A 25044-nucleotide genomic window follows, 5' to 3' on the forward strand; every position below is an offset into this window, starting at 1 on the left:
GGGTGATCAAAAGCAGAAAATAAGTTAGAAACTCGTCAAAAGTCGTCCGTCTTCCCTCAGTAAGTACTGCCTCAGCTGTTTAAACTTTCTTCTCATTGTGATCGGAAACTGTTCAGGGGCTTGCTGCATTTGCAAGGTCGCAGCGGGAGGGAGCACCGAACTTTGGACTGCACCTCAGAGGGCGAGGTAAACAACAGGGCTATAAAAGTCAGTGTCAGCCTGTGGCTTTGGGGAGCTGCTCTAACTAGAGCAAAGAGACAGGACGAAGCTAGTCCGAAGGGGTTGCGTAAGTAGGACTTGATTCTTTTACAGTTTGGGAAATATTTTTTCTTAGGTAAAATACGTTTCTCCCCCGCTTTAAAATAGACTTAGTAAAAAGATGACTAAAAGACATTAAAAGCATTTTTTTTGTTTAATGAACAAGAAGTGTCGGGGAAGAACAGTTAACTTTTTTTTTTAATTTTATATTTTTATTGTTGTTGATTTTTGTCCTTTACTGTGGGCAATGTAAAATGCAGCTGTTTCTCTCTGCAGGGAACTGTGGTGTCATATGGGCAATATTATCTCACTAAATTCCAGGGTTTCCCACGAAGGGTTAGAGTGAGGACAAACAAGAGGGAAAGCTAGTGGATTTCAAGAGCAGAGATGGGACAGACGCCTGTCGCACCGCACTGTACTGTAGAGGTGTCCAGGGAATTCGGAAGCAATTTCAGAACTGGGAGGGAGCAGACTGAGCAGGCTCCATCCCCAGGGCAGGGCTCCATCCTTGCTTTAAGGCAGTCCAGGTGGTGTCCTTCGGTGGGGGAGCTTTTGAATTTAAGTAGAGGGTGGAAGCCTGAAGGTGGATGAGGGGCTTTTTTTTTTTTTTTTTTTTTTTTTGACAGGGTTTCTCTGTGTAGCCCTGGCTGTCCTGGAACTCACTCTGTAGACCAGGCTGGCCTCGAACTCAGAAATCCTCCTGTCTCTGCCTCCCAAGTGCTGGGATTATAGGCATGTGCCACCACAGCCCAGCGGATGAGGGGCTTTAAAATGCTGGTCTGTTTTTGTTGTGGTCTTTGTTGTTCAAGGGGAGAGGATGTGTGGCAAAGAGTATGCTTGCTTTCCTTTTAATGGAGTACAATCAATTGTAGTTTTGAGCATGAACAGGTATCTAGGCTTGCAACTGAAGACTGTAATCGCTATAACCACTGTCCAGTTATTACTGGATCTAATTTTGTTATTTGCCTTCATTCTTTTTATATAGCTCTTCGACAGTTACAGTTAAAATGCAAAGCTTATTCCATAAAAGCAACCTTAAGCAAAGTCAAGCAGCCTATTGATTAATGATGGGAAACTCTGCAAGTGGAAACTCATCTTCTCCAGCTTTTCCTTTGTCCCTCGATCATTCTTTTCATTAGAAACGTGGGTGAAATAGTCTTCTCATTTATGTCTGCCATTTAGCCATTTGAAAATATTTGCCTTATGGCAGAGTATCAAGGGCCGTGTCTTCATGCTGCAGTTCTATAAAGACTGAATTTAGTTTAGTGTTTTGAGGTGTGTGTGTGTGTGTGTGTGTGTGTGTGTGTGTGTGTTAGCGATTGATCCCAGAGCCTCACATGAATTTAGTTTAGGAAAGAAGTACCAGCTAGATTTTCTATTAAGACGCTGAATAGCTTGGTTTTTTTCCTTCTTTTTTTCCCCAGAGCATAGAGCATATAGAAATGCTATAGTTAATGCTATAGTTATATAGGCTGCTATAGTTATTGCATGGTGATGTATTTTAAAACTCTCAGTGTATACTGGTAGCTGAGCTATCCATGTTTTGAGTTGGGCAGAACCAATTTAAATCTACTCTTGTGGATACTAATCCTGTATGGTCTTAGAGAAGGCATACAAAGTCTCTCTGAGCCACAGTTTCCTCAACTGCAGAGAGCGCAGTAGCATAAACATTCTGAGGCACAACTGGCACCTGTAAATGTGCTTAACATTTTTCCTTTTTGCCTTTATAGTTCTAGCAAAACCCAGTAACTGATTGACATAAGAATGATCCCATTATTATGGTAAATATCACCCTAAAGGAACTTCCCCGATTAAACATCAGAATTAAAAATGTGTTAGTACAAATAGCTGAAGAAGATTTAAAAGTCTTTTCCTTTTCTTGTCTTGTTTTACTTTTGGGCGTAGCCTGACAGTGTGACCCTGGCTGGCCCAGACCGTGTTATATGTAGACTTATTATATAAGATTCACTTGCCTCTGCCTTCCAAGAGCTGGGATTAACGGTGTGCACACCATACCCAGCTGACTCTCCCTCCCTCCTATTTTTTCATTATTTCTTTTTTGTTTGATTTTTTTAAGACAGAGTCTCACAAGTAGCACTGGCTGTTGCGGTACTCACTACATAGACCAGGCTGGTCTCGAACTCACAGAGATCAAACTGCCTCTGCCTCTGTCTCCTAAATACTGGCATTAAAAGCAGGAGCTACTATACCCAGCTCCCTCCCCTTTCTTCAGTGAGGCCCTTGGTGAGAACTGTCTCACTGTATAGCTGAGGATGGCCTCTAACTGGAGATTCCTCTGCCTCAGCTCTCACATGCTAGGTCACAGGTGTGCTGCTGTGGCCAGCTAACTTGGTATTCAGAAGCACTTCACACCACTAGGCCTGTTCTCACTGTGTTCCAGAGAGGTCTGGAATTCACCCTGTGGCCATGCTATTCTTGAACTCAGAGGTATCCTTCTGCCTCAGCTTTCTCGTGTCAGTTTTGCAGGCATGAGCCACCACACCTGACTTCTTTTATTCTTCCTCCTCCCCCTCCCACTCTCCCTCCTCCTCCTCCTTCTTCTAATTCTCCTTCGTGGTGATTTTTGCACATTTTTCATGTCTCTAAATTTACCTATAAAAAATTCTGAGAGAGGTGGCCAAATTTGGGGGCTATTTCTCATCATGTATTTAATATTTTAACTTTTCTTGAGACAGGGCATCTTTTTATCTGAGAACGTTCTCTACCTAGTCACAGGAGCTTCATGAAGGCAGTAGTAGCAACTACTACCTTCTGTTTGGTTTGTAGACTACTGTAGACTCTTAGGTGGGGCAAGAACAATGACTTGTAATACTGCTTCTTGGCTAAGATTTTCCTCTCCTGGACACACTTATCATGAGTATGGTGGCAATATCAAAGCAGGTAGTCTTATACCTGAAGAGATTCAAATCTACATTATCATGTTACTACATATAGAGGACTAACAAGCCAAAAATATTGAATGTACCCAAGATGTTTAAAAATGTGGAAGGCTTGAACTTGAAGCCATGGTTTACTGTCTGCCTTTTGCCTGGCACTTTACAGGAAGATTTCATGCAGGAAGAGCTAAGGGCCACCATGAACCACAGCCACCATGTTGGTCTCCACCGCCATGTCCTCCCTTTACTTTCTGGGCTGATTTTTTTTTTTTTTCAGTTTTGTGCAGAGTTCACAACTAACATTTCCTAGATTGGCAGAGGATAGAATGAAGCCATCAGGGCTCAGTGCAGCTCAAATGTGTCAGAATGTGTTTGCAGAATGTTCTGTGACTATGCATTACAGTTGGAAGGTGTTTCTGAATATGTGTCCTTTCCCAGAGAGTTGCCTGGCTGTCTCATTAGGCACATTTCCAAATGTGTGCTGCTCATGGAAATACTGTACCATGCTGCGGGTAGCTAGCTACCTCTGATCATTCCTCTGCCTTTTTGCTGGCACTTTCCCCTTTACAGGAATATTTAATGGAAGGAGGCTCATGACAATGGCGTAATGAGCCTAACAAAATGGAAATAGAATCCATATGCTAAGTTATAATAAGTAGCATTGTACCTACCGTGTTTAAAGAAATTCATAGCAATGACTGTGAAGTTATCAATGAAGATTACATCTCTTGTTTTATAGGACAACCTCAGCAATGTGGAGAAGCCTAGGGCTTGCCCTGGCTCTCTGTCTCCTCCCCTATGGAGGAGCAGAGAGCCAAGGCCAAAGCTCTGCTTGTTACAAAGCCCCGGAGTGGTACATAGGAGATCAAAATCCAATGCTAAACTCAGAGGGCAAAGTGACAGTGGTTGCTCTTCTTCAAGCCAGCTGATACTTGTGTCTTCTGCAGGCATCCAGGTAAGTGATCTTTTAAGGCTTAGGATATTCTTAGCGAAAGGTTATTAAATATTAATGTATGCATATAAAAGGCAATATAAATAGGAATAATGTAATGGTTAAATAACACCTTTGAAGACAAATATGTTTGCATAGCACACATCTAATGAAAAGATGAGGGCATCTTATAGCTGTACACACACACACACACACACACACACATACACACACACAAACACACACATACACACCATACACCATGGATATATCCAGTACTACCAAAATGTTTACTGTGGCATTCCTGGGCTTTGAACATGTTTTCCTATTAGTGGAGCAGATTCTTTAAGAGCAGAGAAAGGCTGCAAGCCAGTACACACACTAAATGCTAAGATGCTAATAAAAGGTCCTGCATCATTTAACAACCATAAACAAAAAACATTGGTTGACTCATCCACCAACTATTAGTGGCATAACATTCTGTATATATGCAAAGTGAATCTAAGTTTATCTAATTTGAAGCTCATGTTCATGCAAACATTTAGCATTGTTTCAAGTTATAAATAACTGTAAAAGTAAAAGTTGCCTTATAACAAACACAAAAATAAGCCAGTTAAAAATAATAAGAGAATCGCAGAACGCACAAAGAATGTAGATGGCAGAACAGATAAGCAAACTAAATGTCATCATTAATTTCATGTGTTTTTCCCCTAGATTGGAAGACCTGCGCATAAAACTAGAAAGCCAAGGATATTTTAACATCTCTTACATTGTTGTTAACCATCAAGGATCTCCTTCCCAATTAAAACACTCACATCTTAAAAAGCAGGTGTCAGAACACATCGCAGTGTACAGACAAGAAGAAGATGGCATAGATGTCTGGACTCTCTTAAATGGAAACAAAGATGACTTCCTCATCTATGACAGGTGAGCTGTCCTCCGGGCCCTTCCTATTTATTTACTTTTACTGCACACAGTGGTCTTCTTCACTACCGAATGCCACAGTTCACCTTTCATCTCATGGGACTCCTTACTGTTGGAGACATTTTCAGTTTCTACCCTATGGCAGACTCTGCCCTGCTATTTCTTTCCACAGCTTCCTGTTGCCTCCTCTCCCCTTCCTCCCTCCCTCCTTCTCATTCTTCCTACTACATTCCTCCTGTTAACAACTTTGTATTATTCAGGGGGATTCAGTTTTCTTCTCTTCACACTGAATATTCTGCAAAAAAAAACATGGTCTTGGGGGGATGGCCTTGCTGCCATCTGCCCTTCAGAAAACTGTGACAGGCAGGTGTTAAGGAATTGTAGTCATTCACCAGCTCCTAAGTCTTACATCTATGATTAATAAAATATTCATAGTTTTAGAGAATTTCAATGCATATATTGTCTTCTGTAAAATATTCTTAGTTGATGCTTGCTTTCTTCTGTCCTACAGGGGCCGAATGTTTCCTTTGCCTCATGTTACATATCATTTTAGCATTACATTTCATTCTTTCAGGCTTCTAAACTAATCTAGTCAGTGGCAAGTACAACAGTTTGCCACTCATGTAAAGATGTATATTTTGGGTACAATATCTGTAAAAATGGACATTTCAACTTTACCATTTTTGAGAATGTCAAATTGTAATTCTAGCTATTTTATTTTATTGGAGACTTTATTGTGTCAGGTCTTTGAATAGTGAGCTAGTGAGCACAGGGCATCCATGTGCCAGTACTTGTGACATTCAGTAGACAGGAGAACCATGAGTTTCAGGCTAGCTTAGATGCCACAGTGAGTTCAAGGCTAAGATGAGTTATATTATGAGAATCTACCTTAAAAAAAAAAATCGGGGACTGGGGATGTAGCTCACTGACAGAGTAATTATATAGCAGATGTAAGGGCTGGGTTTGATTCCTACACTACAAAAATAATAAATAGATAAGAGTCTGCCCCAAACTTGGATATTGCTTTTGTTGTGCTATGATTTCTGCTTCTGTAAAATTTATCTTGCCTAAGCAGTTATGAAAAGCTCCCATGATTAGTCTTTGGCAGACTATAAAATTAAAATTAAATATATATTTGAGTCAGTTATTATACATTTTTTATTATTTAGTAACATGTATAATTCAAAATTTTAAGATTAAACTCAGTGTATTCTTGCTCTAATCTGACCTGGTATACATCCTGGAAACTCAGTTGTAGACTCCAATCAAGGAAATCTATTAAAGGCATGGAAGGGTCTTGGCCCCTGACACCTAATGCAATGTAGACCAGGTAGGGTTGCAGTACAGAAACTACAGTAGAACCTTATGTTTGCCTTTTAGATGTGGCCGTCTTGTGTATCACCTTGGTTTGCCTTACTCCTTCCTCACATTCCCATATGTTGAAGAAGCCATTAAGATCGCTTACTGTGAGGAGAGGTGCGGAAACTGCAATCTCACGGTAGGCATTTTTCTCAATTGCTTTTACTGGGGGATAAAGAGAAAACTCTTAAAAAAATCTATCTAATAAGTGGCTTGCTATCGATTATAAAAGGAAAAATTTTAATGCATGATTTGTGTTAGGTAACACACCTTAAAACATATTTTCAAGATTCATATTGATGCTTTTATCTAGAAAGCCTTTCAAAACAAACAAACCATGACTGGAGAGATGGCTCAGTGGTTAAGAATACTTGCTGCATTTGCAGAGAAGCCCCATTTAGTCCCCAGCACCCACACAGCAGCTTAGAGCCATTTAATTCCAGTTCCAGGGGACCCAGTGCCCTCTTCTGGCCTAAGGGTACCAGGCACAAATGCAGTGCTCTCAATACATGGAGCCAAGGGACTCATATACATGAAGTAAAAATAAATAAACATCTAAAGGTAATAAAAAACTATCGTAGACCACTATGTCAGCTACTAATGAATGCTGTTGCATAAGGATAAGTGCTCGAAGAATTTAGTCAACATTTAAAATATTCTGACTGTGGTAACCTGGGCATGTTCAGAGAAAAGCTCATCTGTGATGTTACTGGTCAGGGAACTGAAACTAGATAACTATTTAATTTGTCCCTTGATTCAGGACAACCAGCTTTGCTAAAGAGCTAGCCTCTTTTTCTTCTGTTAGTTGAAGTATTACACTCCTCTGAAAAAGGAATGTATACCACTAATTACTTGATATCTCCTCATAACCACGAAAATATTTACTTCTTGTTATGAGAAAGAAGTACATTTAAATATTTCTATAAAAATTTAATTTTTATTGACTAAAATTTTTTCTTTTGCACTTAAAATATCTTTAAACAGTATTTCCCAAATTGGCCAGAGTGTTAAAATTTAAATTCAGGTTCAAGAAATATTCTGAAATTATATAGGAATTGACTAATGTTGTTGGCAGGTCACATTAATCGTACCACTTTGATTTTAATATTTATAAAATTCTGAATGTTAGTTTCAGATTTTAAAGATGAGGATACTGGGTTGCAAATAAAGCTCTTAAACTTGAACCAACACTAAATAATTAGTGCTATCAAGATTTAATTTTTTATATTTTGGGGTTACTTCTGGTTTTGCATTTGTGGAAATGCCTGCTCTAAATGTCCAGCCATATTGGAAAAAAAAAGGCAGAAAGATTTCATATAATTGGCTTAAAACTTATAAACTATTTGCTAAGGAGAATAACATAGCATAGGATCTGATATCTACATCAAATCAGCACCTTTCTGTTTTGCTGTCAATTATATGATACCTTATTTGTTCAACCAAGAGAGAAAAAAGCTGCTGTCAATTAAAGTAGGCTATGATGGCTTTTTTATCCAACAGAACTGTGAAAACACTACCAAAGCTTTGATGAAATTAAAAACATTTTCTCATGAAGCAGAATGTAAAGTTGCCAGTCTTTACTGACATCTTTGAGTTGTCAGAGAGAAGCTATTTAGCTTTAGAAAACAGGATTAGATCAGATGGCAGGTTTGCAAAGTGACTTGTAGCAGAACCGATGTTAAGATTCTGAAATATTTGGCTGACTTCATTAGGATGTAAGTTTTTTCAGCCAGTTTATTAAGTTTTGATTTTACAGAGAGAAATCTAGTAGTTTTGCTTCTTTAAACCTATTATAAAAATTTTAGACATTGAGACTAGGATAGGGCTCTTTTTCGTTGATATACTAGCCAGGTGTATCCCAATTCACTTGTTGAAATAACATATGTTGGCCCTACACGTAATTTTTTCATGCGTTCATGATAATTCTATAAGCATGTTAACAAGTGGGTTTATAAATTTGTTCCAGAGTCTTGAAGATGAAGACTTCTGTAAAACTGTGACCTCAGCTACTGCCAATAAAACTGCGGAGCCCTCAGAGGCTCATAGCCACCACAAACACCACAACAAACATGGGCAGGAGCATCTTGGCAGCAGTAAGCCTTCAGAGAATCAGCAACCAGGGCCATCAGAGACGACTCTGCCTCCTTCAGGCTTGCACCACCACCACAGGCATAGGGGCCAGCACAGGCAGGGTCACTTAGAGAGCTGAGACACCACAGCAAGTGAAGGCTTGCACCTTTCACTTGCCCAGAGGAAGCTCTGACGAAGGGGGTGCATCAACCAGCTCCTGTGTAAGTTGTCTAAGGAGTCCGAGGCAGCCCCCAGCAGCTGCTGCTGTCACTGCCGCCACCTCATATTTGAGAAGTCAGGGTCTGCAATTGCTTGACAGTGTGCGGAAAACCTCCCATCCTTATGTAGCTGACAGGGGCTTTTCGCGGAGGAGAAAGTCACTGAATCCTGTCAGTGTAGGTCACCTCCAGCTGCCTGACAAAATCAGCCCATGAACCCCATGGAAGCCAACCCCAACTGAAGCTGAGATAATCAGACCAGGAAGTGAAAATGACATTCAAACTAAATTATTTAAAACAAGGCATACCTCTCCCCAACTCAGTCTAAAGACACAATTTCATTTTGAGAATGTTTACAGCCCATTTAATTAATCAGTGAACTAAAAGTCATAGAAATTGGATTTGTGCAAATGTAGAGAAATCTACCATATTGGCTTCCAAAATTTAAAAATTTTATGCCACAGAACATTTCATCCAAATCAGATTTGTACAATAGGGCACCTGAAAAGTGACTGCAGCCTTTGGTTAATATGTCTTTCTTTTTCCTTTTTCCAGTGTTCTAGTTACATTAATGAGAACAGAAACATAAACTATGACCTAGGGGTTTCTGTTGGATAGCTTGTAATTAAGAACGGAGAAAGAACAACAAAGACATATTTTCCAGTTTTTTTTTTCTTTACTTAAACTCTGAAAACAACAGAAACTTTGTCTTCCTACTCTTACATTCTAAACCGATGAAATCTTTAACAGATTACACTTTAAATATCTACTCATCATTTTCTCTCTCAGAGTCCTAGCTTGAGTTGCACTGCATGTATCTGTGCATCTTGTTCTCTTCATTTAATGCTGTACTGTTCTGCTGAGCTCTGAGGGACTATCTTGAGAGATGTAATGGAAGGAAAGCGTGGTGTTAATCTGCGTACTGCTTAAGACAGTATTTCCATAATCAATGATGGTTTCATAGAGAAACTAAGTCCTATGAACCTGACCTCTTTTATGGCTAATACGACTAAGCAAGAATGGAGTACAGAATTAAGTGGCTACAGTACACACTTATCAAAATAAATGCAATTTTAAAACCTTTCAAGTGTGTGTCTTTATTGTTCAGCATGCTCACATTGAAAATAGAAGTGATTTTTTTAATGCCTTAAAAAAAAAAAAAACCAAAACCCTAAGTTGTAACTAATGCATTAAGTGCTCTGCTCAAAACCGTCTTCGCATGAGGCGGGTATCTTTGCAGGCTGCAAGGCGCTGCTCTAGGTCTCGGATAGTGTTCTGCAGACTTGCAATTTCTTTGCTCTTTTCTTCCTGAAGATGCTGAAGCTTCTAAATGAAGCAGAAATAAGTCTGTCACAGCAACTTAGAGGTAAGGTTAGGTATAGTGAACCACAAAACAACAATCACAACACTTGTATTTTAACAGACTAGCTTACTCTGAAAGGCCTGCCCTCTCATTTTTGTGTGATTTATGGAGAAAAACTATTTTAAGGCTACAAAAAGAATTTAATATATTTAAAACAAGTATTAGGTAATTTTTATAGGAACATCCTAAGACAATTAATTTTCTGAAGTTACAGTTATGGGACAGAATGCACATACCCTTCTGTAGATACTCTGCAGCAAAATAGTCGTGTCCGGATATGATTTTGATTTAGTCTGAGCTCTTGCTAGTTTAGTGTCAAACTGAACCAAATTAAAAAAGAGAATGTTATTAAGGGTGTTATAGTTTAAATACTTACAAACAATGTTTCTGGAGGAAAAGTATACCTTTGCTATGTATTTTGTAATTGAACACATTCCATTTAACAGACAGAAAAACCTTTATGAAATAATCCAGAAAAAAGAACAAGGAACATGCAAACAAGAGTCAGCTAGGTGTGGGGTTAAAACTGCAGTGGTGGCTTTACAAAGAGCCAGACACCACTGGGCACAACCTCCATATGTGGCACAGGGCTTTTTCTCAAACCCCACTGCTCCTCCCACTCCTCCACATGAGGCATGTGCTTGACCACTGAGCCAGGAAAGCTCTTCATGTTACAACTGGTGTACTTTTGTCAGTAAAAAACAAAGCAGTGTGAGTCACAGCCTTAGGAGAGAAGCTCACATGTCTTTCAAACTTTGAAGCCAAACATTAAAATTTGGGTGTGATTTAGTTGATTCAGGCTTTTATAAAAACTTAAATTGAATCAAGTTAAAAGACAGTCTTCTCATAAGCCATTTTTTTTTTTTGCCCAGTATTCCACTATAATTCTTCCTTTTATATTTATCTTAGCATGTCCTCTGAGAAAACTAGAATAAGTTTTCCATGAGCTTGTGTTCTGTCTTAAGGAGAGAATGGATAGTTACAATGAAGATACATACAGACATCTGATTACTATTCAAACAGCATAATCAGACTAGACTAGTGACATGGTCCAGATAACAAATAAAATGCAGCTCCTAACTGATAGATTACAAGTTGGTGGTACATCTTGAAATAAGGCTTGTTGTATGTCAGTTGACCATCCAGCCCTCTCTGTGGAATACTTGACTAGGGTATGGCCCCAGCAGTACAGCAGCACAGTGGTAGCCATAACAACAGCAAAATCCCTCTGAAGCAACAAGCATTTCCCCGCTTCTGCCCCATATGGTTACATACAGACTCCTAACAAGTACTCTAGGCATAGCAAAGTTCCTGGTAAATAAACAGTAAATTATATCAATTAAGATCTGTGAATATTTGCAGAATGTAAATTAGAAGTAGAGATGAGTAGAAGCTATGGTACAATAATTAAAAAAAAAAGATGTTGGTAGATTTTAGAAAAAATGCAAAAGACATAAAAGATTCTGCTGATTCTGCTAACGCATCAGTGTCCTGGAGATTCTGACACAAGGCTGAACAGCTCATTGAAAAGAACAAAGAACTAGAACATTTATGAGATACACTTACGTAAAATACATTTACAAATATTTCAAAGGAATTTTGTCTCTTGAATGTATATATCTTCATAGGAATATATTATGGAGAAATTTGTCTTGTTTTTATCCCAAATAAAACGAAAGGGTTCTGTGGTTTCTTCTGGGGACAGAGAAATACTGAGGGTCCCCATGCTTTTCCCTTGCTGGGATGATAGCCTTATGTTGCCTGCATAGACTAGACTGGAAGACCAGGGGACTCCTGAGTTATTGCCCGCATTCTGAGAGGAAGCAATATCCTTCCTGGAAGCGAGGACCGCCTTCAGATCAAGTGCTAGAAAGCCGATGTCCTATAGACTGAGCATGGCTTTTGCTGAAGAATAAGCACGTGTGATGTCTTCTATCTAGGTCTGAAATTTATGTCATTGCAATAAGAAATAACAAAGTGCGGTTTACACTAAGGAGCGTGCTCCTGTTTAGCCGACTCATAAACACCTACTTCTAGATGCAGTCTGAGGATTTCATTTTGCTTTTCCTTCTCCTGAGTCCTCAACTTTGCATTTAACTCTGATATTTCCATCTCCTTCCTTGCCATTAGTTCTTTGTGCTTTTCTTCATTTAGTTCAACTAAATAAAACAGAAACAAATTCATTCACTTAACAATTCAAAGTTATGTGATTTCATTTCTTTATTTTACATTTACTTATTCAACATGTTTATTGCTCACCTAGGCATTATACTAAACACTCCATGCAAACTACACGTGTTGCATGTTTTCACTGAATTTCTACTTTAGGTAGGAGACAAACATTAATTGCAACTGTGATTGGGACAATGCAGGAGAAACACAGCAATGTGCTGACAGCTTGGGAGAAAATTCTATTACTTGCATTTTCCATCACTGAAACAAAATATCCAACAAGAAGCAATTTAGGGGAAGAAAGTTTTATTTTGGTTCATGGTATGAGTAGATTCAAGCCCTGATGTGGAGAAGGCATAGCCAAGGTGGCTCTGTGGTGCTGGGAGTTTGCAGTAGCTGCTTGGTCTCAGTGGACCAGGGAGCAGACACAAGTGGGGCTCAACTATAAAACTCAAGGTTTACCACCCCAGTGACACATTTCCTCCAGGCAGGCCCTACCTCCTAAAGGTTCCGCAGTCTCTCAAAACAGCAGCAACTAGGGTCCAAGGGTTCAAACACATTAGCCTGTGGGTGACATTTCACACCCAAAAGATAAGAGAATTGTTAACCAAATTTGTTGGGTGAGCCTAAGATGGAAGGGGCTTTTCTCAGGATGCTATCTTTAAGGCAGAACTGCACATAAAAGTTATTTTGCTAGGTACAGTTGTTACATCAAATGAGAGCTGATGAGAGAAATGCTGGCTTGTCTCAGGAGAAAGTAACAAGAGGTACATGGTAAGCCCCTTACCCAGAGGTCGTTTTACATTGTGGTTTGAATGGGAAGTCTGGCTGCATAGCTTTGTCATTGGTATGCATGTAGTGTCCTAGACTGTGCAAAGCACATCATTGTGAGGTGGTCTGAGTAAGAATGGTCTCCATAGGCATATATATATATATATGCCTATGGAGATATATATATATATATATATATATATATATATATGAATGTGTAGCCTCCAGGGGATGGCTCTATATGAAACGATTAGGAAGGGTGAAGTTTCAAAAGCCCTTGTCAAGCTTAGTCTCTCTGCCAAAGGATCCAGATACAGCTCTCAGCTGCTGCTCTAGCTCCTACCTGCCAGTTGCCATGTGCCCAACCATGATCATAACGGACTAAAGTTCTGAAGCTAGAATGTGCTTACATTTTTATTTTATTTTTAAGTAAATGATTTTTAAGAATGTGAATTTTATTAATAAATCATATTTTAAAATTGTGTGTATAGAGTAGTTTTATGTATTTTCGATAAGGTATTGAATAGTATTTGAAATACAAAGGTATTTTAAATGAATAAATTATTTGTGCTCTTAAGCAAAAATAGCTTACAAAATAAGATCCGCAGTGGTTGGGAAGGGACACAGTTTTGCGTTGTTAGTTTAGAAAGTCTGAACTATTACACTTGATGGCAGACCTGTAAGTCCTTGCTGTACTTTCCCAAATGATCAGGCCTCTTTCCTGATCAACATCACATCTCTATGCTTCGTCAAATGTCCTATTCTCTTACAGCTTTCTTATTCTTGCTAATAACACATCATCAAGGATAGGAGCCTCAAGAAAATCTCTTATTTTAATAAGAGCCAATCAGTTCACAAAATCCACCAATAAGCGACTTCTATTCACAACTACTCCACACTTAGTTTCAGACCCCATTTTCCCCATTTGGACTATATATCTAGTCTCTCTACTGTCACTGCTACATCAAGATCACAAACCCACTGTTGTCATGTCAGTCACTCTAAATACAACTGTAGTCATGGCTATCACCTTCTCAGAAACCTTCACTCACTTCAGACTTTCTTATCCAGACAAAAGTGTCAAAGAATATATCCTTAAGCACTAGTATTTCTCTTGCTGAATTGAAGAGACACAAGAAACCTGCACATCAAATCCTATACTCGGCTGACCCTGTGCGGAGCCAGAGCAGTTAGCACTCTCTCCCACTGAAGACCAACCCCACGGGGAGTGGGGGTGCCAGCCTTGGGAACAGAGGAAAAGCAGCATACCCTAGCCTCCACATCTCTGAAACTCACACCCGCTTTTGATTAACAACCAATATCTCCTGTTCAGGTGGCTCCTGCCCTTGAAAGAAACAGAAGCCAATACCCTCGAAATGATAACAGCCCACTCTTAGACTATGAAAAAGAGACAATTAAGTGTCCCCAGACAGCTGTGGCCAGTTGTAAAACTATACCAGCCTCTGATAGCACATGTTACCTTTTCCAGGTCAGAAAGGTCCCTTTCCAGCTGCATGGTTCTGTCCCCACTGTCTGAACAAACGATATCAGGTTTGAAGGATGACATTCCCTTACCCTCTCATGGAATGCCAAGGCTTGAAAACTCCATTTACGTGTTTTTCCTTTATAAACCCCCTTCATTTAGACCTGGGGCTTCACTCTCTTTCCTGTTCCATCAGGAAGGTTGGTGGCCCAAGCTCGAGCTTGAATAAAGACTCTCATGCGATTATAGCGGGTTGTGATTCCTAGTGGTCTCTTTGGGGTTTTTACAATCTGGGCACAACAGAATCTTTTTTGTATAATATAAAGTAAAAGCAGGAAATAGGCAATCACGTCCTAATATGTCCAATGTCTTCCTCTCTGAGTATCTGTCTTGAGGCCTGTGATGGTTTGAATCAGTCAGACCCCACAGGCTCAGGTATTTGTACACTTTCCCCCAGTTGATGGTGCTGTTTGGGGTGCTAGTATAGTATAGTATAGTATAGCTAGTATAGTATAGTATAGTATAGTATAGTATAGTATAGTATAGTATAGTATAGTATAGTATAGTATAGCTAGTATAGTATAGTATACTATAGCTAGTATAGTATAGTATAGTATACTATAGCTAGTATAGTATAGTCTTGCAGCAGGAAGTACATCAGTGGCAGTGAACTTCCAGTTCACTCTGCCTGCTTTGTGCTTGCAGATAAATACATGACTGATCTCTTGGCTTCTTGTTCTGGCCACCAGCTGCTATTATGGACATTACTATCCTTCTGGAGTCATAAGACAAATAAATTCTCCCTTTTATAAGTGGCCTTGGTAATGGTATTTTATCACAGTATAAAAAAAGTTACTACTAACTTACTAAGAAGCTAATGTCAGAGAGTATGTGAAGATCCTAACCACATTGATATTTTGAGATTTGAACTTTGAACTAGAAAAGCAATTGAATGCTATAAGCAGAGCTTAATGGGCTGCCCTAGTAGAAACCTGGAAGACAGGTAGTGCTAAGAATAGTGTGGACTGTAGAGGCCCTTGCTCAAGAGGTTTAAGAGGGAAACAAGGACTTTATCAGCAGCAGATCTAGAGGCCATTCATGTGATATTTTGGCAAAGAAAATGGCTGTTTTCTACCTGTTCCCTGAGATAAAGGAAATTCCAAGACTATACAATGTTGGGTATATGGCAAGGTTGCTACTGATTTCCCTTATGCAGATCTATTATGAAAAAGAGCAAGTGGAGGAAAAAAAGAACCAGAAAATAACAGTTTGGAGAGAAAAAAAACAAACACTAAGAAGTTTAATGTTACAGCCAAGGCAAGTGCTGAAAAGTCTGTAATTGTTAAGGAGATTAGAGGCCTCTTGTCAGTTAAGCTTTCAACTTGTAAAAGGATAAGGTCTCAGAGGAACTGGATTTTAAAAAAGCTACCTGGACTGAAGAGATTATTCACCAGTTAAGAGTGTTTCATCTTCTGTCACAGGACATGAGTTCAATTTCTAGAACTCACATAACAACTAACAAAACAACCATCTGTAATTCCAGTTCCACATATATATTATACAGGCATATATGCATGCAAAAATCTATATAATGTTTTAAAAAATATTTTTAAAAAGCTGCTGCAAATGTGATTCAAGGGGTGAGAGTAGATTCTAAGCTGGCTCTCAGCTTAGTAGTGTCATCCGCATGGTACTGGCTTGGAGGTGTGAATGCAAGTGAGGATGTGTTGGGATTCTTCTGTGGCTGTAGAGAGCCACTGCAGCCAGAATATGTGGGACAGAGTTGGAGGGCCTGCAGGAAGGCTCTGAAAGGCCACTGCAGAAAGCTGTGATGGTAGAAAATGCAGTCATTGTATATGGTTTCCACATACCTTTCGGTTACAGTGGAGACCCAGAGATGACGGAGATGCCAGAGCTATGAGACATCTGCCAAAGAGAGCTCTATAGAGGGAGGAGAACCTGCCCAGTACTCAATGCCACTCAAATACTACTCAGAAGTTAAGTATTTTCTCACACTCAAGACAATCTCTTAATTCTGACCATAAAACTTTAAAAATGCTAGTTATATATTTCCAACACACGACGGCACAGAATATACTAAATGATAATATAACATATTATCATTTCAAAAGCTAGGAATGGGAACATAGTGAGGAAACACTGGAACAAAGCCAATCTAAAACCCAGGATGGCAGACTCCAAACCCTGTAACTCCATGTGCTGTGTCTGCAATTTTAGGGTGTTATCTGAGCACTTAAACGTCTGCCTTATATGACTATATTTGAATTCACTTCCCAGGCCTTAATGATTTTTGCAAACCATGTAGTTCTTTCTGGTTTCTGACTAAAAAGGAATATTGTGTGTCTTAGATGGATTTGTGCTGTTATAAGCTATAGTATAGTGATTTCATATGTAAAGTTGAAATGACCTTTTGATTTTAATCACAGTTGACAAATGTGCTTTCTATAGCTGGAAGTTTTTACAACAGTGATCTGAGAAGTTCCTAGAGATACTGAACTGGATTGTGTTGCCCTTAAGGAGACACTGAACTAAGGTTTTACAAGAATATTTACCTGTCTTAAAGATAACTTGTTTTAGAATTCTTTTCTAAAGATAAAAGGAACATTTTCTTCCTTCCTTTCTTCCTTCCTTAAAAAATAAACTAAAATTTTCATTTCAGTGTTCTTTATTGAAGGGCTTAAAAATATTATCTGTTAAGTTTTAGGTGATCTCATTCAAGATCACATTATAGCTTCTAAAATAAAGATAAAGACAAAAATAAAGTGCTTTTAATAGCAATACTAGCAATGTTTAAGAAGCTGTTGGTAGGATATATATTTGCAATAGTATTTTATTAATATACTTATAAATAATTGTTCACTGTGGAAATTTGTACTTGTTTAAAATAAAATATAAGCCATTTCTGTTGTTCAGAATATATTGACTTTATATGTATTTAGTTTACCCCATTAAATTACTACTATACTTAACTTAAGGGTTAAAATAGTACTCAAAGGAATCACTGACTATTAATCTTTACAAAATTGAACTTTTTGGTGCATCTCATAAAATTATTTGTAAATCAGTACCTTAGAAATTATTCTTTTTTAAAAAACTTGGTAAAAGGAATAATTAGGAAATTAAACAGAAAAAAAGTTTTTGTACTATTCACAAAGTTAAAAATATTTATTTACATTTTTCTTTTTTTTTACAGCACCATATTAAACAAAACAGTATCTTGTGCCTGGATTTCTTTACATATTTGCTTAATTTTGCCTTTTTGAGATAAGGACAAGATATACAGTCCTGGCTAGAGTGGAGTTCACACTGTAGATCAGGATGGCTTCCAGTGTGCAGTTCTCCTATTTCTGCCTCTCGAGTGCCAGTGTAGAGGCATGTGCCACCACACCAGGCTTCCTTCATTTACTGTAATGCTTCTAAGATGGTCACACTGAGGAAAACCAGTTGTCTGTTCCTTTTTATTGCTGTGGGTAGATGTACTATGAATTTTAAAACACTCGCACTAGTTAAGAATTTGTGTGATGACAACTCTGGGCTACTATGAATAAAGCTGCTATAAAATTTAGTCAGTCCTTCCTCTAACTCCTCCATTGGGGTCCCTGTGCTTAGTCGGATGATTGGCTGCAAGAATCTGCATCTGTATTGGTCAGGATCTGGCAGAGTCTCTCAGGAGACATCTATATCAGGCTCCTGTCAGCAAGCACTTCTTGGCATCAGCAATAGTGTCTGAGTTTGGTGTCTGCATATGGGATGGATCCCCAAGGACCCAAACCATTCAGGCAGGTCTTTGTGTGTTGTATGCTTTCATTTCTCTGGTAAATACCCCAGAGCGGCATTTTTGGGTCTCAGTGAAAATGTTATGTGGTGGTCATGGAAATGAACCTTTTAGATCACAGGAAAAAAATCAAAACGACTTTTATCTGTTTTAAAAGATCCAAAGCTATGTCTAATTATAGTCTAATTAATTTGAAATGTTGTATTACTCAGGTTAAACATCTTCTCTTATGCTTATTTTCTTCCTATATATCTTTGGAATAGTGTCTGTTCAATACTTTGCCATTTTCCTGTGGATTGATACATACTGCAGAGAGCTCACCATTAGTTATGGGCCTCCTTCCTCTGCCTCACGAGCTAGGATTATAGGTTTAGTTACTTTTTATATACAATGTTCATAACAAGCCAACCTACTATTTATGTGTAATAAGAGCTGCTTTACTGAAGAAAATTAGTAAAGTTATATTCCATACTGCTAAGGATACCATATTGTATTTAAATCTTTGATAATTAACTATATAAAGATGCTGTTTTCACATCAGGCAGAATCAAGCACTGTACTGGGTGGTTTTGTGGTCAACTTGACACAAGCTGGAGTTATCACGGAGAAAGGAGCTTCAGTTGAGGAAATGCCTCCATGAGATCTAGCTGTGGGGCATTTTCTCAATTAGTGATCAAGTGGGGAAAGGCCCCTTGTGGGTGGGACCATCTCTGGGCTGGAAGTCTTGGGTTCTATAAGAAAGCAGGCTGAGCAAGCCAGGGGAAGCAAGCCAGTAAGTAACATCCCTCCATGGCTTCTGCATCAGCTTCTGCTTGAGTTCCAGTCGTGACTTCCTTGATGATGAACAGCAGTATGGAAGTGTAAGCTGAATAAATCCCTTCCTCCCCAACCTGCTTCTTGGTCATGATGTTTGTGCAGGAATAGAAGTCCTGCCTAAGACAAGCACAAACATGAACAGAATTGAGAATGATTATATTTATGTTACATAAATATATAAAACAAATTGAAATGCATAAATACAGTGTTCATTCAAGAATACTACTATTGGGAAAATAATATGTACCTTTAAATTGTCATGCTATGTCTGAGTTCAGTAAGTTAAAATTTTAAAATCACCTTTTTTCTGCATATCAAGATAAAGTTTGCTCATTTCGGTTTTATGTTCCTCCTCTTTGATTTTCATTTCACTTATGAGTTTGGCAATCTTATTCTTATATTCCTAGAAAGTAAAATATACCCACTTTCCATAAAATAGTTATGATTTTTGATAATTAGAAAGGTAAATGTACCAGGTGACATTAATTTTTACATGTAACTGTATCCAATGCTTTTTATTTACTTCCAATTAATTTTTTAGTAGGCACACACAAAATAACAAGCTTCATCACTCACACATATGTATCGCTGTACCTTGCTCATGTGTGTTCTTCCCCTCCCACAACTGGTCCTTTCCCTTTGTCTTCTGCTAAAGAGACCTCTAGATTCTGCATCACTCAATGTGCTTTATTTGGTTTTTCTTCCTCTTTGTGGTCTCAGTGTGGACTATCTGCTACAGGCTCATGTGTCTGGATACCTGGTCACCAGGTGGTGATGCTGTTTTCAGAGGCTGTGGAAACTTTAGGAGGCAAGGCCTTGCTGGAGGAAGTGAGTCACTGTGCATGAGCTTTGAGATTTGATAGCCCGCCTCCATGTTCTGCTTAAACTCTGCTTCCTGACTATGGCTGCGGTGTGGCCGGCTGCCTCATGCTCCTGAGGCTGTGCTTCCTCCTCTGCTGTGATCTGATGGATCCCCTTAAACTGTAAGCCCTCTCTTCTCCCTCTCTTGAACTGTTCCTTGTCAGGTATTTAGCTGCTGCCACAGAAAAGTAAACAATGCACTGCCCACTACCCTCTCTTGTTCTTCCTCCCCACTTTCTTTAGACACCTTTGTCCTCCCCATCATACCACTTCTATTTTTTCACTCTTTCTCTTTCTCTCTCTCTCTCTCTCACACACACACACACACACACTCTCAATACTCACATACCTATACCTCTCTCTCTCTCTCTCTCTCACACACACACACACACACACACTCACTCACTCTCTCACATACTCACCCACCTATACACATAGAGTCACACGCTTATATGCACTCACATACTCACACACACTCACACATACACTCACATTCACACACATACACACTCTCACATATACTCATAAACTTATACACATACACTCACATACTTAAACACACATACACAGACACACTCACACACTTACACACATACGTTCTCACACACTCACACACATTACACACATACACTCTCACACACACAGTTATACACATACACTCTCACACTTACACACATACACTCTCACATATACATTCACGCACTTACAGACACACTCACACACTTACACATATACACATTCTTTCACACATTCACACACATACACGCACTCACATACTTACACACACTCATACACACTCTCACACACTTACTCATTCTCATACACAGTGTGACTTGGAAAGGAGCAGGGAAGAATTAAGGAAGGAGGGGAAAAAGGCAGAGAAAAGAGTGGGGAAGAAGTATCTTAGAGACATTAAGTAATCCTCCAAATCACAGGCAGAATGCTTTTTCTTACTGGTAAAGATTACTCAGAAGTCCCAGGTTGGGCACTAGAACAGGCCAGTGTTTTCTCAAGAGCTCCTCATACAGGAACTTGTCAAGAGAAGATCTTTCAAGCTAAGCCTGTACAGACTAAGCTTCAGTTTTGGAGATCTTTGATATGTTGGCTTTTGGCTATGAGAAAAAGGTGATACAAACCTCCTCACAGAGTAGAGGGATAGGGATTGGCATTTAGTTTGTCTTGTATTTTTGAGCCACTGTGTTATATGTTCTGCAGTTGCTATCACTACACTGTTTCTGAGGGAAAGAACAAAATGTAGCAGAGTTTCAATGGCCCTTGGGTGGAACTAATTTGTGCTCTACGTAAAGTCTCCATTATTTGGATGGTACAATGATTACCGAAATCACAAAGAATACAGACTCACTTCTTTTTTTAGTAAAAGAATTAAATAAAACTATTAACCATCAGAATATGCTCTGAAGTAAGTCTATTAGCACAACTGAAAACCATGTAGCAAAATAATTGCATCTCTTCTTGGTAAAAAGAAATAGTGTGTAAGTGATATTAGAACATTATGTTTTGTAAAAGAGACTATGATTTGCAAAAGTTACTGTCCATTTATTAAAGATTTTTACATGTCTAACATATATATACTACATTTAAGTAATTTTTAGTGATGTTTATTAAAACAACTTGCTTTTCCTTGAACAAATGCTTTTCAAGAGTTTAACTGAACACAATAGCATATAACTCACCTGTTCATGAGATTTTAACTTTTCTTTCATAAAATCAACATTTCTTTTTAGTTGTTCATTTTCATCTGTATACAGATAATCAAGGAATATATTACTAAATAGCAGTTAAAATTATCACGGGGATATTTATAACATTTTTTTTTCCTGAGACAGGGTCTCTCTGTGTAGCCCTGGCTGTCCTGGAACTCACTCTGTAGACCATGCGTGACCTAATTAAGTATGCACCCAACACTGCTATAAACTGGAAATGTAGGAACACAAGAAGTTACTGCTTCTCATAGACCTTACTAAGGTCAGATGCAATAGCTGTATTAGATAAACCTTTTACAGTGTTGCTGTGTTTGAAATAATGTGAGAACATGATTGGGGAAACCTTGGTCATCTTGACACTGGGAAAGGTTAGGGTTAGGGTTAAGGTTAGGGTTCTAGACATAGAGAACGAGGCAGCAGAGGTTGGGTTTGAGGGAAGCACAATCAGAGGCCAGTGTGATGGGTTCCATTGTAATTCTAGCTCGTGGGGCACTGAAGCAGGACTGCTGCAAGTTCTGGGCCGGTTTGGGCTAAATAATAAGTTTCAGGCCAGCTTACACTACAAAATAAGCCTCTGTATATAAACCCAAGGGGCAGGTATGGAATGCCAGGATGGTTCAGTGGACAAAAGCTACCACTTCCAAGCCTAAGGACTTGAGTTAAATTCTAGAACCCACAGGGTGGAAGGAGAAACTGACTTCTGCAAGTTGTCTTCTTTCTTACACACAAGCACCATGTGATATGTTCCCAGTCACCCAAGTTTCCCTTGAGTGAAAAACATACCAATAATAAGAAAATATTTTTAAACAAACAAAACAATATTCCCAGTGTTCTTTCTCCTATGGGCTGGAGACTAAACTTCTAATACATGGACCTTTGGGGCACATTTTATATTCAATCTGCAAGGGGCTACTTCGACCTTTGTGTAATGCTGCTATGAATATTAGTGTACAAAAACTTATGTCTCTGATTTTTATTGCTTTTTGTTCATATCTTGGGGTGGAATTTATGAATCAAATGGTAATTCTATGTTTCATTTTTCTGAGTAATCACCAGTTTGTGGTAACGCTGCATTATATTCCTACCAGCAATACAAATATACCTTGTGTTTTGAGACAGGGTCTCTCACTGGTCTGGAGTTTCCAGGTAGGTCAGGCTAGTTGGCCCCTGGATGAGCCACAGTGATCCACCTGTTTCTGTCTGTCACCAGGGTTGGGTTTTGTAAGTTGGTACTGCCACATGTGGCTCTCTTTTACTTCCTCCCTCCCTTCCTCCTTTGCTCCCCCCACACTCCCTTTTCCTTTCCTTTTCTTCCTTCCCCTTTTTTCTTACTTATTTGAGACATGGTTTCTACAGCTTGTACTCACGTGAGCACACTCACATTCAATCAATCATCTTTCCAGGATCCAAACCATGGTCTTAAGAATGATTTCTCTAACTTACCTTTCAAATTGTGTTGATATTGAACAGTCTGTTGTAGCCCTTTTATCATAGTATGAAGAATAATACATTCTAAAACATAAGATACATTTGTTTGAAAATCTTGATAGAAAGAGCTGAAAGAAAATAATATTCAACTTAAAATTATGTGATCTTACTAAAGCAACCAGACATCTCAAGATGAATTACAATATATAGCATTAGGGCTACTATTGTTACAATGAAACCTGGAGGCAAGAGTTGATGCAGATGCCATGGAGAAGTGCAGCTTATTGGCTTGCTCAGCCTGCTTTCTTATGGAACCCAGGTGTCCAACAGCCCAGGCATGGCACCACCCATAATGAGCTGGGCCCTCCCCCACAGATCACCAATTAAGAAAACACCCTAGAAGCTTGCCTACAGCTTGATCTTCTAGAACCATTTTCTCAAAGGAGTCTCTCTCTCTCTCTCTCTCTCTTTCTCTCTCTCTCTAATATTTTTATTGATTATGTTAGAATTTCACATCACTCACTCCATCATATTCATTTCCTAGTCCTCCCAAGTCCACTCCCCAACTTTATGACTTTCCAACACCAGAAGAGGAAGAGGAGGAGGAGAAAGAGAAGGAACACAACTCCAGTATGGTCAAACTCTCAGTGGCCAGTCCCTTAAAGAAAACAGTCCTTTCCCACCTGCACCACCACCAGAAGCCCTCAATTGTAACACATACACTACAGCATCCTTATTACAACTTTTAAGAGTGTTCTTTGATACTTTCCCTTCTTGTCTACCTCTTCTTCCAGGGGTGTTGGTAGTGGAAGTAGGGGTTCATACTGACACCTTCTATGTCCCTCTTTCTTAACTGTGAGTTTGCAGTCATCGATGCAACTGCCAAAGTAGCTTCCTTTAACCTTAAAGCCAGCCAGGAGCACCAACCACAGACATTTACATGGTCTCCAGTATCAGCATGTGCCACCAACCTCAGCATGGTCTTTAGTGATAGTATTATAGACCACAGGCATCAACATGGGCCTCTGTCCCAGCTTAGACTACAGACACCATCAGAGCCCTAAGTGGCATCACAGGCCAAGCACATCAATACGGCCTCCAGGACAACATGAATCAAGGACACCAACATGGCTTCAGGTGACAACAGACTACAGATATCAACACAGTCCCCTGATGCAGGACCATGAATATCAACATGACCTGAGGTGACTGCACAGGTTACTCACATCGACATGGCCCTGCTGCAGCACAGCCCACATATACCATGGACATCTGCATGATCCTTGGTGGTAACGGGTTTCTTTGTGTAGCTTTTCAGCCCTAGAACTTTCTCTGTAATGCAGGCTGGACTCAAACTCAGAGGTCTGCCTGCCTCTGCCATAGAATGCTGGGATTAAAGTAATGCACCACCCCCTCCCAGCAAGTTTACTCCTCCCTAAAGACTCTGGTTTGTGTCAACTTGATATAAAACTAGCCAGCACAAACAATAAGTACTTTATAATCAACCTTTATGTGAAATGAACCCCAACATTTCGTAATTACTTTTCTAAGGCACCGTACAGTAGAGATTTTCCCATGTGCCTTAGCAATGTTTTTCCTGGAAGCGACTCACATGTGGACATGTCTGGGAATCACAAAAAGTGTTTGCATGCAATGCTTCCAGGAATGCACACACTAAGAAGAGAGAGACAAGTCACAGTAAGGTTGTTCAAAGGTAGAGGGCCACAAAGGTGGAGGGCCACAGCTAGTGAGGAAATATAAGGTGAGGCTTTTGTTACTGCTGAGCAGTTATGTTCTCCTAGATTTGTAACTAAATCCTGGGCAAGAGGAGAGCTGTGAAAGGGTTAAAAACCCAAAACTGTGTTCCAAGACATCAGCTATCTTGGTGCCAGTGTCTTCAAAACAATGCAAAATATTTTCTTCAACCATGATTATTTTGCAAAAGTCCAAAGTCTCACGACTAGCACAAGGGA

General features: G+C 39.2%; 2 protein-coding genes across 6 annotated transcripts in view; one reads left to right on the plus strand and one right to left on the minus strand.

Annotated features, from left to right (window-relative positions):
• On the plus strand, positions 1-9744 carry Selenop (selenoprotein P). 3 transcript variants are annotated; one of them, NM_001042613.2, is made up of 5 exons: positions 1-59; positions 3895-4110; positions 4801-5013; positions 6391-6508; positions 8336-9744. In NM_001042613.2, exons 2-5 carry the CDS (start codon positions 3908-3910, stop codon positions 8942-8944), a joined length of 1143 nt encoding a protein of 380 aa, NP_001036078.1. In that variant the 5' UTR covers positions 1-59; positions 3895-3907; the 3' UTR covers positions 8945-9744. The 3 variants fall into 3 exon arrangements, with proteins under 3 accessions (NP_001036078.1, NP_001036079.1, NP_033181.3); NM_001042614.2 differs by having other exon boundaries at positions 45-186; NM_009155.4 differs by lacking the exon at positions 1-59 and adding an exon at positions 211-286.
• Ccdc152 (coiled-coil domain containing 152) overlaps positions 9333-25044 on the minus strand; it is a 23428-nt gene continuing 7716 nt past the window's right edge. Inside the window, exons 4-9 of one of the 3 annotated variants that reach the window (NM_001166063.3) lie at positions 23087-23155; positions 21614-21678; positions 19359-19461; positions 12052-12179; positions 10257-10340; positions 9735-9983 (exon numbers count right to left, since the gene is read on the minus strand). In NM_001166063.3, the coding sequence (NP_001159535.1) occupies positions 9861-9983; positions 10257-10340; positions 12052-12179; positions 19359-19461; positions 21614-21678; positions 23087-23155 (572 nt within the window). In that variant the 3' untranslated portion in view covers positions 9735-9860. Of the gene's footprint in view, positions 9984-10256; positions 10341-12051; positions 12180-19358; positions 19462-21613; positions 21679-23086; positions 23156-25044 lie in introns of all 3 variants that reach the window. The other 2 variants (XM_030248253.1, NM_001357801.2) reach the window with 2 other exon arrangements.

Source organism: Mus musculus, chromosome 15 (genome assembly GCF_000001635.26).
Source record: "Mus musculus strain C57BL/6J chromosome 15, GRCm38.p6 C57BL/6J".
In the NCBI taxonomy this organism is placed as follows: domain Eukaryota; kingdom Metazoa; phylum Chordata; class Mammalia; order Rodentia; family Muridae; genus Mus; species Mus musculus.